Genomic DNA, 13,922 nt, shown 5'->3' with positions numbered 1-13,922 from the left:
TGTGAGTTTGCGACTGGCAGTGAGACTCCGAGAGAGGAGGAATGGAAAGCGAAAGGAAACGGATACGTTGGAAGGCTCGGCCCGACATCGCTTTCACCCGCGGCGACCCACGAGCTGACCACTTCTTTGAGTACAAGCTTTCAAAGCTTCCCTCACCCAAGCCGCCGGCCGAATTGATGGTGGCAGCGGGCCACGCCCACCTTGCGTGCGTGCGCTGTGCTTGACGGAGTGGACTCCTCTGGTCGGCTCGGGACTCCGACTCCGACCAGCTCCGCCAACTAAAACGGCCTCTCCAGGCAATCAATCAAAGCTCACGACTTGATCACCGATTCGCGGCTCGCTCGGCTGGTGGCTCCGCGGATCACGCCGCCGGTGGTCGGCCGTGTCGGGATCGGAATCGGACGGCGCGACGGCGGGCAGGGACGGAGACCCCTCCTCGTTCGCCAAACGCGACCGGTCCTGCCGCCGTCCCGTCATCAATGTCGTCAGGCTCAGAAGACCATCGCCGTCTCGCCCCCACGCCGTGCGCCCGTCCATTTCGGTTTCGGACGCGTCTGGCCACCTGGCGCCTTGCGTCTCCACCTCTATGGCCGCCTCGTTCTCCTCGTGCAGCACGGACACGCCTCCGATTCAGTTCCCTCCCTGACCGTGCCTGCCTCCGTGGAGGCCTCCTTATTTAAACCAGAAAGAAGAAATCGCAAAAGGGAACGAAAAACACGATTCGATTTTCTCGTGCCCGCCCCCGCTCGTCTGCTTGCTTTACCGGATTGGATTGCGCCAAGGAGTTGGTGCTGGTTGCTGAGCCGAGACCCAGGCGGGCGCCGCCACCAACCCACCCGGGGAGAAGCAGAGTTCAAAGGGGCCTGCGCGGCCTCTGCTCGCCGATCGACAGCGAGTTCGCGCTGGGATTTGGTAGTTCTGGTCGCCCAACCCCACAAAACCCCGCATTTCCTTTCCTCCTCCGTGCTCGCCAACAAAACCCCCCCATCTTCATCGGTCGGCCGGAGCCTGCCTGCCTGTGGAGTCCCGGTTGAGCTCGGCGAGGCTGTGTGAACTGCGAAGCGGGAGCGGCGATGGTGGGGAGCTACGCGAACGGCGGCGGGGCTGATGCGGCGGCGGCGCTGGCGGCGGAGGAGAAGCTGGACGAGCTGCGGCGGCTGCTGGGCAAGTCCGACGGCGACCCGCTGCGGGTTGTCGGGGTGGGCGCGGGGGCGTGGGGGAGCGTGTTCTGCGCGCTGCTGCAGGACGCGTACGGCCGGCACCGGGACCGGGTGCAGGTGCGGGTGTGGCGCCGGGCGGGGCGCGCCGTCGACCGCGCCGACGCCGAGCGCCTCTTCGAGGTCATCAACGCCCGCGAGGGCGTGCTGCGACGCCTCATCCGCCGCTGCGCCTACCTCAAGTACGTCGAGGCGCGCCTCGGGGACCGCACGCTCACCGCCGACGAGATCCTCCGCGACGGATTCTGCCTCAACATGCTCGACACGCCGCTCTGCCCGCTCAAGGTCGTCACCAACCTGCAGGAGGCCGTCTGGGACGCCGACATCGTCGTCAACGGCCTGCCATCCACGGAGACCAGGGAGGTGTTCGGGGAGATCGGGAGGTACTGGAAGGAGCGGATCACCCAGCCGCTCATCATCTCGCTGGCAAAGGGGATCGAGGCGTCGCTCGACCCTGTGCCCCGGATCATAACACCCACGCAGATGATCAGCAATGCAAGTGAGTTCTTTGCTCAACTCTCGTTGTGATCTACTAGTACTATGTTTCTCATGGTTGAGTTATTACTACTTTCGTTAATCTCGTAGTTGTCATATTTGTGGAAGTAGGGCTAACAGATTTAATTGAAGATTTAAATGCTGCTCAGCTGGATCAGCAGACACAGCAGCCCCGGAATGTTCCTGATGAAATTTTCTGGATAATCATGATCTGTACCTATGGTCCTTCATATTTATTGCATGTTTGATTGATGATTATATGCTGGTACTATATTCTTTGCCTGCTGTTGAGCATTTGAAGTTGAAGAGCTAGTTAGGCTCCTTGCTGAATGGTGCATCTTGCAGTTAAGTGAGTGCCCATGTGCTATGTTTGCTCTGCAGTTGGCTCCCTTCTGAACATGTAATACAGTTTAGCAGGGTTTATCTGAACTATTACTGAACATCGCATGATCTGGTTTCGACCCACCACCACATGTGATGTTTTCCTGGATTTATTTTACAGAACTGAAATTGACAACCTGAACATTTTAACTTAAGCAGTATGTATGTTACATGCATTTAAGTTTCCCCCGTGTGCTGTTAGATTTTGCTTGCGGTTGTTGATCATGGATTCTTATTGCAGCTGGAGTGCCTTTGGAGAATATTCTATATCTTGGAGGCCCAAACATTGCTTCTGAGATTTATAACAAAGAATATGCTAATGCTCGCATATGTGGAGCTGAAAAGTGGAGGAAACCTCTTGCAAAATTTTTGAGGCAGCCCCATTTTATTGTATGGGACAATAGTGATCTCATTACTCATGAAGTCATGGGTGGCTTAAAAAACGTATATGCCATTGGTGCTGGTAAGTATTCATTTGCTGTCCTATCTTTAAATTGACTTGAAAAGTTTTGATCTGGAAAATGGAACCTCCATTTGGGGTCCACCGTTTATTAGTTCACATGAGACACTTGATCAAATCATTGCATTTTTCGGCATTGAACAAATAGAATTTCTATTCTGGCATCTTATATTCAGTATTGTCTGTCCTGTTTCATGAAGTACGGTATTTGCATTCACTGAATGCTGCAATGCTGTTGTCTCTGCCAAATGCAATGTCTCTTAGATTTGTCAGACATGACATAATCATGCTGTCGTGAATACAGTGCACACAACTCACATGCCATGGACTAAGAAAATTTGATTCCAGTAATTAACAAAAAAACTCGACCTGGGAGAGTGTTCCAAATTCTTTGTCCACTCCTACCTAATTACTGTATTCTGGAGCCTAATATATCTGTCATGTTCCTGAACATCATCTTATCATGCAGGTATGGTGGCAGCACTTACCAAAGAGAGTGCAACCAGCAAATCAGTGTACTTTTCACTTTGCACTTCTGAAATGATATACATCACCCATCTTCTAGCGCGAGAGCCTGAGAAACTTGCAGGACCCTTGTTAGCTGATACATACGTCACACTGCTGAAAGGTCGTAATGCATGGTACGGGCAGAAGTTGGCTAACGGAGAGCTGACTCTAGAAATGGGGGACAGCATCAAAGGCAAAGGGACTATCCAGGTTTGTGTTGCCAGCCTGATATCTTGATGATAATGTAAAGTTTGCTTGATTTCTGTGTGCCCTTTTTGTATGGGATAGATATGTGCTGATCATTATTTGCTTCTGCGATTTAGGGTGTTTCCGCAGTCAATGCATTCTATGAGCTCCTGAGCCAGGGAAGCCTATGTGTGATGCATCCAGAAACCAAGAAGCCTGTTGCTCCTGTTGAGCTGTGTCCAATACTCAAAACACTTTACAAAATTTTAATCAAGAGGTTGGAATCTTGGAAACCTCTTGGACTAAATGCGTTTTTTTGGGGTACAATTCTACTGTCAGGTCAGGCGCCTAATAATTTCGTTTTTCACCTGCAGGGAGCTTGGGACCGATTCTATTCTTCAGGCAATACGAGATGAATCAATGTATGATCCACGGGAAAGAATTGAGATGGCACAGCGTCAGTCCCTCTACCGGCCATCTCTTCTTGGCCTACCTAAAGGAGACGCCAAGGCTTAGATATGCAGTACGCATTTGCTGTGAGCTTGCAGGAGGTGTTTGCTGGTCTCAAGATCCTTCTTGGCGTGCCCTCCAGAACGTGTGTTGTGTGTACACTATAGAGTTCGACGGTGGTATATTTAGCATGCCAGGATAAAGTTTATTGGCCAAGTCTGTACATACAACCTGTTGTGATTAAAATTTATTTGTTATTTAGACTGGAATAAAGATATGTTTTCCTTTTCTTTTATGATCGCTTTCGAGTCTCATATTGGCTGTAACTCATAAGCAGTAAGATATGTAAGCAGTATGAATGAAGCAAAAAGGCATTCTATTAATTTACTATATGGCATTTTCACTTGCGGGCTAAGTAGGCTCATTTGAACCACAAATGTGGACTCTTCAAGGCCCATACAGACTTGTCATCTGTGGGCTACAGCCTGTTGTAATAAAATCTCAAAATGAATGTTAGACCCATTAACAAAAGTAGGCCCACTTACAGCCATAAAAAATGGTTTACATCGTCGTCGAATGATCAAGCACAAAGCGCCACTGTTTTCTCGGATTTTCTCCACGAAAAGAAAAAGCTCTGTGCGGCAGGCTGCACTGCTGTACCCACCCCTGCATATATTTTCTTCCCTCCTCCACATAGCCGTGAGATTCCTAGAGTTGAGACAGACAAGGAAACACGCCTACTCCGTATATGAGATTGAGATGATAAAAGCTGGAGCAGTAAGATGACCTGAATTGGCAGCAGGATTACATGCCAATGCCATGGACGAGTTCTTGCAAGATCCAATCCAAATGGTACTGGCACTGATACAATCACCCAATCTCTCTCGGATAACAAGTAAGGAGGAAGGCCGAAGGCGACGTGCTGCCAATCAAGAACCGCGTCGCACGTACGCATCGTTTTCACAGGGGGGCCTACTCGCCTTCTGTTTCGCGGGACAAGCGGGGGATGCCTGGATGAGGTGCGACGCCGAACGCTGCTTGATCCGGAGAGAGGTTTAGCGACTCTATCTAGCGCAACGCGTTGGCCATATTAATACTTTGCATCGGCTTAGCGTCTGGGGGCATCCTCGATCGCGTTGCTGCTGTTCAGTGGTCATGCTATCTTTGTGCATCGTCCGTTCGGTTTCTCCATCAATGCACCGACCATTTCTGCGTGTTCGAGAAGATAAATGCAATGGCCATTTGCCTGCAACCGTACGAGATACTGAGACCTGAGAAGTGAGCAGTTCTTTGCAGGTGTAAGTTTATTTCTGTTGAATAGGAGTATCTCACTCGAGCACCTCAGTTCAAGGGAATGGTTGTCCTGACCCACTTGAAAATACTAGTTTGTCATCCTATTATGCTGCAGAAACAAGACAAGTTTTTTTCGACGAACAGAAACAAGAGAAGCGAGTTACCAAAAATTTAAATATTCGTAAATTCAGTTGTATAATAAACAAGTAAAATAGGCATTGGTGATTCACATACTATAGTATTTTGCAAAATCCGCCTAGCAAGCAGACAAGGGCGGGCCGAGGACTGAGGAGGACACTTGCTTTCTCTTTCTCTCTCTCTCGATGATTACATGCAATGGTGATTGACGCGTACGCGCACGCCACTCCACGCGCAAATGGCACCCTCACGCCTTGGCCCCGACAGGGAAAGGTGAGCTCATGCCATCTCGGGGTGGGGATGAGACGTGCGATCTCCGTTCAGGCGGAACAACATGCATGATGAGCATAAAGCCCTGTAGCATCCATCCACTTTTATAGTAGCCAAAACAGATGAGAGATTCCTACGCCCAAACGGCCAAACCTATCGTTATATTCGTGGCCATCGTAGTAAAAAAGTAGCCAAGACAAAACTGGCAGTCCACCTCACATCTCTCTCTCTCTCTCTCTCTCTCTCTCTCTCTCTCGGTCTCTCTCTCTCGAGGTTGACCGGTACTTGTAAAGTTGTGTAATAGAACAAGTCGTTCCTCCTCTGTTGGATCAATTAGGTTAGACCATTTATTTCAATTAATCAAATAAGAATTAAAAGGTTCATGATAAATGCTAGGAGTTACTAATTGATCAATTTTAAATAGGAAGTTAAGGAGAGGTGATTACTGCTGTTTATAAAAATTGATTCACTCAATTAACACAACCAATAAAATAATGAGAGTTACTAGTGCTTGATGATCATTATTCCCATCAATTTATAGTAACTTCCATCGTATCATGATGTCCAGGTTCGATGAACCTTATCTCTTGGAGCCTATATAAGAGAGCACCTCCTCTTGCTCTCATACGTGCAAAACACCAAAACACTCTAAGTTACTCATGTTCATGAGACCTCTCTCTTTCTTCCTCACTGTAATCTGCTGCTACCGTGCATTCCTATCGCTAGCACTGCGTGCACAGTTTTGGCGAGAACAAAGCCTCCGGAACCACGACTGCCGCTGAAGATCCTGCTCAGGATAGGCAGGCGATATGGTTTTTGGGGAGCGTTTGACGCGACTGCTCGCTCACTGTTCGGCTAGTTCCTGGTGGCCATCTACAGCTTCCTCTACGTCTAGCTGAACGACTACCTCCTGCTACTTCAAGAAAGTCGTTCGAGGGATTGCATTGCGTACATCTTCCTACATCAACTTGTACGACTACATCAACTGAGGACATCCCACGATTAGTATGACTAATCCAGATGGTAACGGCGCATCCAGTGCCTCCGGCACTGGCCCCGCCCTAGGGTACATCTTGAATCTCTTTTGGTTCTGTTTGTTCTCATTTATTAGGAGATTAAACTTGAACACTTGCACATATCATGCTGTTATCGAGTCACTCAATATATTCATGATAATATTTTACATGATTAATTTTGAAATTAAAATGTACTGAAATATGCCTAAATTTCTAACAATCCAAAAACCTTATAATGTTGATAGGCTTTCGGTAGCTAGTTTTGTTGTATCTATCAAACTGGGTGTGTTCGATGGTTCAAACTACAAGCGTTGGTGTGAGAAGGTTACGTTGTAGTTGATAACGATGAACATTATGTATCTCAAACAGGGAAAGCCCGAACGGGTCTCGCAAGAGGCGTCAGAGGAGGCCGATAACTTGTTTCGAGGCGCCATCATAACTGTTCTTCCTAAAAACTTTGTGGACACGTACCTCTCGCTGACGAGTGGCAAGGAACTGTGGGAGACTCTTGATGCTAAGTTTGGGGTTGCTGATGCCAGCAGTGAGCTGTATGTGATGGAACAGTTCTATGACTATAGAATGGTTGAAGACCGTTCTGTAGTAGAACAGGCCCATGAGATCCATGCGTTGGCAAAAGACCTTGAGAACTCTAGCAAAGATGTTCCATGCGTGTTGCCTGATAAGTTTGTGGCTGGAGGTATTATCTCAAAGCTGCCACCTTTTTGGAAGGACTTTGCTACTTCTCTTAAGCACAAGAGATAGGAGTTCAGTGTAGCTGGTCTCATTGGAACTCTTGATGTTGAAGAGAAGGCAAGAGCAAAATACACACGTAGAAAAGAAATTGTTGGATCATCCGGTACCAACTTGGTGTAGAAGAACAATTTCTCCCACAAGAAGAAGAAGTTCAAGCCGCCACAAAACCCGATAAAGACTAATCAAATAACCACTTTCATGAACCTTAGTCAAAAATTCTAAGTGCCATGTATGTGTTGAATCAAAACAAATGTGCAAGCCTCACAAGGCTGCAGAGGCAAGAAACTTGGCACCATTAGAATTAATTCATTCCGATTTGTACGAAATGAATGGCGTGTTGACAAAGGTGCTAAATAATATTTCATGACTCTAATTGATGATTGCACTAGATTTTGTTACATCTATCTGTTGAAGTCAAAATATGAAGGATTGCATTCTTTAAAATCTATAAAGCTAAAGTAGAAAACCAACTTGAGAGAAAGATCAAACGTGTTAGGTCAGATCATAGTGGCGAGTATTTCTCAAATATTTTTACTTTATTTTGTAAGGAACATGGTATAAGTCATGAGAGGACGCCTTCCTATTCACCTCAGTCAAATGGGGTTGCGAAAAGAAAGAACTGTACTCTAACTGATTTGGTTAACACCATGTTAGATACAACTGGTCTTTCTAAGAAATGGTAGGATGTTGCATGTCATGTCTAAACCATGTTCCTACAAAGAATAAAGAGATAACACCATTTGAGGAATGGGAGAAGAAAAGGCTTACCCTTTCTTACTTACGGACTTGGGGTTGTTTGGCAAAGGTGAGTGTGCCAATAACCAAGAAACGTAAGCTTGGACCTAAAATAGTGGATTGTGTCTTTCTTAGTTATGCTATACACAATGTTGGTTATAGATTTTTGGTAATTAAATCTGGAGTACTAGACATGCATGTTGGTACAATTATGGAGTCAAGAGATGCTACATTCTTTGAAAATATTTTTCCATTGAGAGATGAAACAAGTTCATCTAGGCAAGAGTTTATTGAGGATGATAGCTCTACCATGCCGATAGAACATAATGAACATACACTTGTGGAAAATCCTGAGTAGGATAACGATGAACCGTTCAAAAAGAGCAAGAGACGAAGGACTGCAAAGTCTTTTGGGGATGAGTTCATTGTATATCTTGTAGATGACACACCTAAAACTATTGAAGAGGCATATTCATCTCCTGATGCTGACTATTGGAAGGAAGCAATGAGGAGTGAGATGGATTCAATTATGTCTAATGGTACTTGGGAAGTTGTCGATCGTCCTTATGGGTGCAAACATGTAGGATGTAAGTGGGTGTTCAAGAAGAAGCTTAGGCCTGATGGTATTATTGAGAAGTATAAGGCAATGCTTGTGACCAAGGGTTATACCCAGAAAGAAAGAGAAGATTTATTTGACACTTATTCACCAATTGCTCGATTGACCACTATTCGAGTGTTACTTTCCCTGGCAGTCTCTCATGGTCTTCTCATTCATCAAATGGACGTTAAGACAGCTTTCCTGAATGGAGAGTTGGAATAGGAGATCTATATGGATCAGCCAGATGAGTTTGTAGCAGAGGGTCAAGAAGGAATGGTGTGTAAGTTATTGAAATTTTTGTATAGTATCAAGCAAGCACCTAAGCAATGGCTTTGTTGTGAATGAAGCTGACAAGTGTGTATCCTATCGCTATGGTGGGGATGAAGGAGTGATTATGTGCTTGTATGTTGATAACATACTGATCTTTGGGACATGCCTTAAGGTGATTAAGAAAGTCAAAGATTTCTTATCTCAAAATTTTGAGATGAAGGATTTGGGAGAAGTTGATGTTATCCTAAATATTAAACTAGTAAGAGAAGGTGATGGTTGGGTTACGCTTTTGCAATCCTACTATGTGGAAAAGATCTTGAGTCATTTTGGTTATAATGACTGCAAGCCTGCTGCTACACCTTATGATACTAGTAAAGTATTAAGAAAGAATAAAAGAATTATGAGAGATCAACTAAGATACTCCCAAATCATTGGTTCACTTATGTACTTAGCTAGCGCTACGAGACCTAATATCTCGTTTGCTGTGAGCAAACTAAGCCGGTTTGTTTCAAATCCGGGAGAAGATCATTGGAATGCTCTTGAAAGAGTAATGTGCTATCTAAAAGGTACTATGGACTATGGGATTCATTATACCAGGTACCCAAGGGTACTAGAGGGTTATAGTGATTCAAATTGGATTTATGATGCTGATGAGATAAAATCCACAAGTGGATATGTGTTTACACTTGGAGGTGTCGCTGTTTCTTGAAAGTCTTACAAGCAGACCGTCTTAATGAGGTCAACAATGGAAGCAGAACTCACATCATTAGATACCACCACTGTTGAGGCTGAGTGGCTTCGTGATCTCCTTATGGATTTACCGATAGTTGAAAAACCGATATCAGCTATCCTAATGAACTGTGATAATCAAACTGTGATTGTCAAGGTGAACAGTTCAAATGACAACATGAAGTCATGAAGGCACGTAAAGAGCGGTTGAAGTCTATCAGGAAATTGAGAAACTCCGGAGTGCTAGTTTTGGATTATATCCAAACAGCTAAGAACTTGGCAGATCAATTCACAAAGTGTCTTTCACGGAATGTGATTGACAATGCATCGATGGAATTGGGCTTGAGACCCACGTGAGCCTATCTATAGTGGTAACATGCTCTATGTGATCGGAGATCCCGTGAAGTAGAGTGGTGAAACAAGCTATAGTTTGATTGAGATGAAAGATCCTTAGTAAAAGGCTCATTCTAGTGAAGATGCATATCTATTCTAATCTATATGGATGGTTTATACCTTAATGTGTTTCAAGTGGCTTTTTAAAAATAAGAGTGTTGTTTATTTTGAAGCAAAGATGTTGACTTACAAAACGTATTTTGAGAAATACACCTATGAGTCTGACTACTAGTCATAGTCTATGAGAGTGGGTGATCTCTAGAAACTCATGAAAGACCTGGAGTATGACTTATAAGCTCCAAACCACGGGGATGCTTTTGCAGCCTAGTATCAGTGAAGAACCGAGTATGACTTATAAGCTCCAAACCGTGGGGATGCTTTTGCAGCCTAGTATCAGTGAAGGGCTCTGGCCAAGCTTGTTTGCACAAGACTGACAATTCAAGACGTAGTCCATTGTTCAGTTGTGAATAAGTGTAACCTTAGTTCTAGGTGGATGTTCAACTTAACAGTCTCCACTGAAATACTCGTATATCAAAGATTATAGTGGAACTGAGAGTATTTTTGTATACCTTGAAATTCTTGATGGGGATTGTTGGATTAATTGGATTAGGCTCATTTATTTCAATGAATCAAATAAGAATTAAAAGATCCATGATAAATGCTAGGAGTTACTAATTGATCAATTTTGAATAGGAAGTTGAGGAGAGGTGATTATTGCTGTTTATGAGAATTGATTCACTCAATTAACACAGCCAATAAAATACTAAGAGTTACTAGTGCGTGATGACTATTATTCCCATCAATTATTAGTAACTTCCATCGCATTATGATGTGACCTCTTGGAGCCTATACAAGAGAGGCACCTCCTCTTGCTCTCATACGTGCAAAACACCAAAACACTCTAAGGTACTCCTATTCATGAGACCTCTCTCTTTCTCCCTCACTATTGTCTACTGCTACCATTGTCTACTGCTACCGTGCATTCCTTTCGCTAGCACTGCGCGCACAGTTCTGGCGAGAGCAGAGCCTCCGGAACCATGACTGCCGCTGAAGATCCTGCTCAGGATAGGCAGGCGATAAGGTTTTTGGGGAGCGTTTGACGTGACTGCTCGCTCCTTGTTCGACTACTTCCTTGTGGCCAAACGACTGTTTCCTCTACGTCCAGCTGAACAACTACCTCCTGCTACTTCAAGAAGACCGTTCGAGGGATTGCACTGCGTACATCTCCCTGCATCAACTTGTATGACTACATCGACTGAGGCCATACCACGATTAGTATGACTAATCCAGATGGTAACGGCGCATCCGGTGCCTCCAGCACTGACCCCGCCATAGGGTACATCCTGAATCTCTTTTGGTTCTATTTGTTCTTATTTATTAGGATATTAAAATTGAACACTTGCACATATTGTCATCGAGTCACTCAACATATTCATGATAATATTTTACATGATTAATTTTGGAATTAAAATGTACCGAAGTATGCCTAAATTTCTAACATCCTCCATATTGCTTAAAATTTAAATGTGTTCATACACACAATTTGGAAGAAAAAGTATGCGTTTCTCAATTTATCTGCCGACTTAGCCTGGCTTTGTACGTGCTCGATCACACCAGGCTAGGTTTGCCGTGCATGGTGCATAATTGAGTGCAGAAATTCTCAACCACCACAGCAGAAAAACATATCTTACGATCAAGCGCATTGCACGCTTTGCAAGTTAAGCTGCCAAAAACTGTCACGGAACCGACGTGCAGCTCCTGCGCTGGACAGGCTGCTGGTTGATTAGTCAGTGGCAACCAAATCCAGCCAAGAAACACAACACAAGAAAGCGCAGGCACAAGAGCGTGCCCCAGCTGCTAGCTAGCTCACCATTGCTTGCAAACGGCGCCGCTTTCCCATGCCCCATCTACTTTCTAGTTTTCTACACTAGTGGTCTTTTACCAAACCGCCATTATATTCTTTCCACTGTGAAACAGTAAAAGCGGATGCAAATTAAAGGGGACACACTTTTTTGCCACGGACTCGTCGTTGAAGTTGAACTAGAACTGAGAACTTGGGTGGTTGGTTTTTTTTTACCGTCTCCCATTGTAACTCACGCATTTCCATGGACTCAGTGTTGAAGTTGAACTAGAACTTGGGGTCGCTTCAACACAGCTGAGCTTAGATCATCATGATCCTTTTGGAGGTTGCGGTGTTGTACAGCAGTGTTATTCTTGTTTTTCACCAGCTCAGATCAGAAGCTTCCTGACGACGATCCTATTTGTTTTTTTTAGCTTTAACGTGAGAGCAGCTGAATTATTGCTTGCGTCGCGTGGACTGGCATACTTGTTCAATTCGGTTACAGTTTTGTTTTGCAGGCGTGATGAGAATGGCAAGCGACGAGACAAGCTTCGCGGGAGGTTTAATTTACCGTGAAGGAATGAAACGTTCACCGCGCGCCACCAGGTCGGTAGATTGCGTTGGGGCACCTAATCTCTCCAGACCAGGGCAATGCATGCGTGGTACTGTGCAGATGGGACACCGGTAGGTTCTGTACCCGCGTGTTGACATTTTTGTTTCCACATCGCCATCCTGCGATGGAGCCATCACCATTTTTGCTTGCGGATCGTTCCTCTCAAATACAGTACAGGCCATCTTTGATTTGGCGACCTAATCTTCTGCTGCTCGACGACTTGGATTGCATACACAAATCTGTCAGATTTTTTTTTTCCCGTCTTGATTAGAGTAGATACGGCTCACTTTTTTTTTAACGCATTTCTGCATTTTCATAGGATTTCTTGCGGCACGATTGAGAGCATCCAAGGGCCTCAAGGGGAAACGAAGAGTTTTTTTCAGGGAGTCACGTACGTGAAATCTTTGCGTACAGATTACTCGATTATTAGGGGGCTAAAATAATCGATTTGTATCATCAGGGAGTCACCCCTATTGAACTTGACTCGGTATGTTCACGCGTGGGGTCACACGGGCGATGGTGTTTTTTGAAGAGGTGACAGAGACTACCACGGTGCCACCAGCAGTCCATGAGCTAAAATCGAAAGAAGAAACTACTGCCGGGCTACTGCTACGCAACGACTACACATGTGCAAGCGAGACTTGTGCGTCATGGCACGAAACAGACAGCCGAGACTTTTGATATGGATTCTGTTCGTAGAATCAGTTCAACTCCTCTGCTTCTGTAGAGAATGGTAAGTGTTGTTTTCATTTCACTAGAAAATCGTTTTAGGTTCATCCACGTCGTAGGTATCACTTGATTACCCCGAAAAAAAAAGAAAGGAACAAAGAAGAAAAAAAGAGAGTGTCTGCCCGTTACGTGCTAGCCGGGGGGGAAGGACGAGCACGCTTAAAATAGATGCTAAAACATCGACGAGAAATTTCACCACGCTTGTTTCTCTTTTCCTCTGGAACCTCCTTTGCAATGATGCGGCTTCACTTGCTAGACAGGGTTTGGATCCCGCCAAACCGTCGAAACACGTCACTTGTTCATGATTAGAGGAAGTGCCTTCTGAATAATCTTTGCAAAAGAATCTTAGCAATTTCTCTTGACGCGATGCCAGCAGTGTAAACTCATCAGCAATTTTCCTTTTTTTAAAAAAAAACAATATCAGCAATTGCAGTCTAAAACTATCAGACTATCACTGAGAACGTCCAATTGTCTTCTCAATAATGTTGCAAAAGAATCTTAGCAATTTATCTTGACGAAAAATGCTGCCGGTCTAAATTTATCAGCAAATTTGCGTTCCTAAAGGACAGTGATCAGCAATCTTAGTCTAACCCTATCGCCGAGACGTTGACCGTCAAACTGCATGCACTTACAAGGGCTACTAATCACGTAGAGATTCCTGACGGCTTGTCGACAACGCGCCTCGAAACGCAAATATCTCCTCACTTGATTCCCCGATATAAACGCCCAGATTACGTGAATCCCAGTTTCAAAAAAAAAAAAAAGATTACGTCAATCCCCGCCACGTACTCATCCGCCTTCAAATCGCCATGGAGGACGCGGTCAGAGCACACACCCCCCCCCCCCCCC

The 13,922-nt window shown here is 45.1% G+C and overlaps 1 protein-coding gene across 1 annotated transcript; it reads left to right on the top strand.

Moving 5' to 3' along the window:
• The first annotated feature begins 695 nt into the window (after positions 1-695).
• Positions 696-4,079, top strand: LOC101766880 (probable glycerol-3-phosphate dehydrogenase [NAD(+)] 3, cytosolic). The gene is made up of 5 exons (XM_004961580.4): positions 696-1,716; positions 2,335-2,556; positions 3,023-3,270; positions 3,384-3,523; positions 3,621-4,079. The coding sequence occupies exons 1-5, from the start codon at positions 1,074-1,076 to the stop codon at positions 3,760-3,762; spliced, it is 1,395 nt and encodes a 464-aa protein (XP_004961637.1). The 5' UTR covers positions 696-1,073; the 3' UTR covers positions 3,763-4,079.
• Positions 4,080-13,922: the final 9,843 nt, after the last annotated feature.

The sequence above is a fragment of the Setaria italica genome, chromosome III (genome assembly GCF_000263155.2).
Source record: "Setaria italica strain Yugu1 chromosome III, Setaria_italica_v2.0, whole genome shotgun sequence".
Classification (NCBI taxonomy): domain Eukaryota; kingdom Viridiplantae; phylum Streptophyta; class Magnoliopsida; order Poales; family Poaceae; genus Setaria; species Setaria italica.
This window is presented reverse-complemented; position numbering and strand designations above follow the sequence as displayed.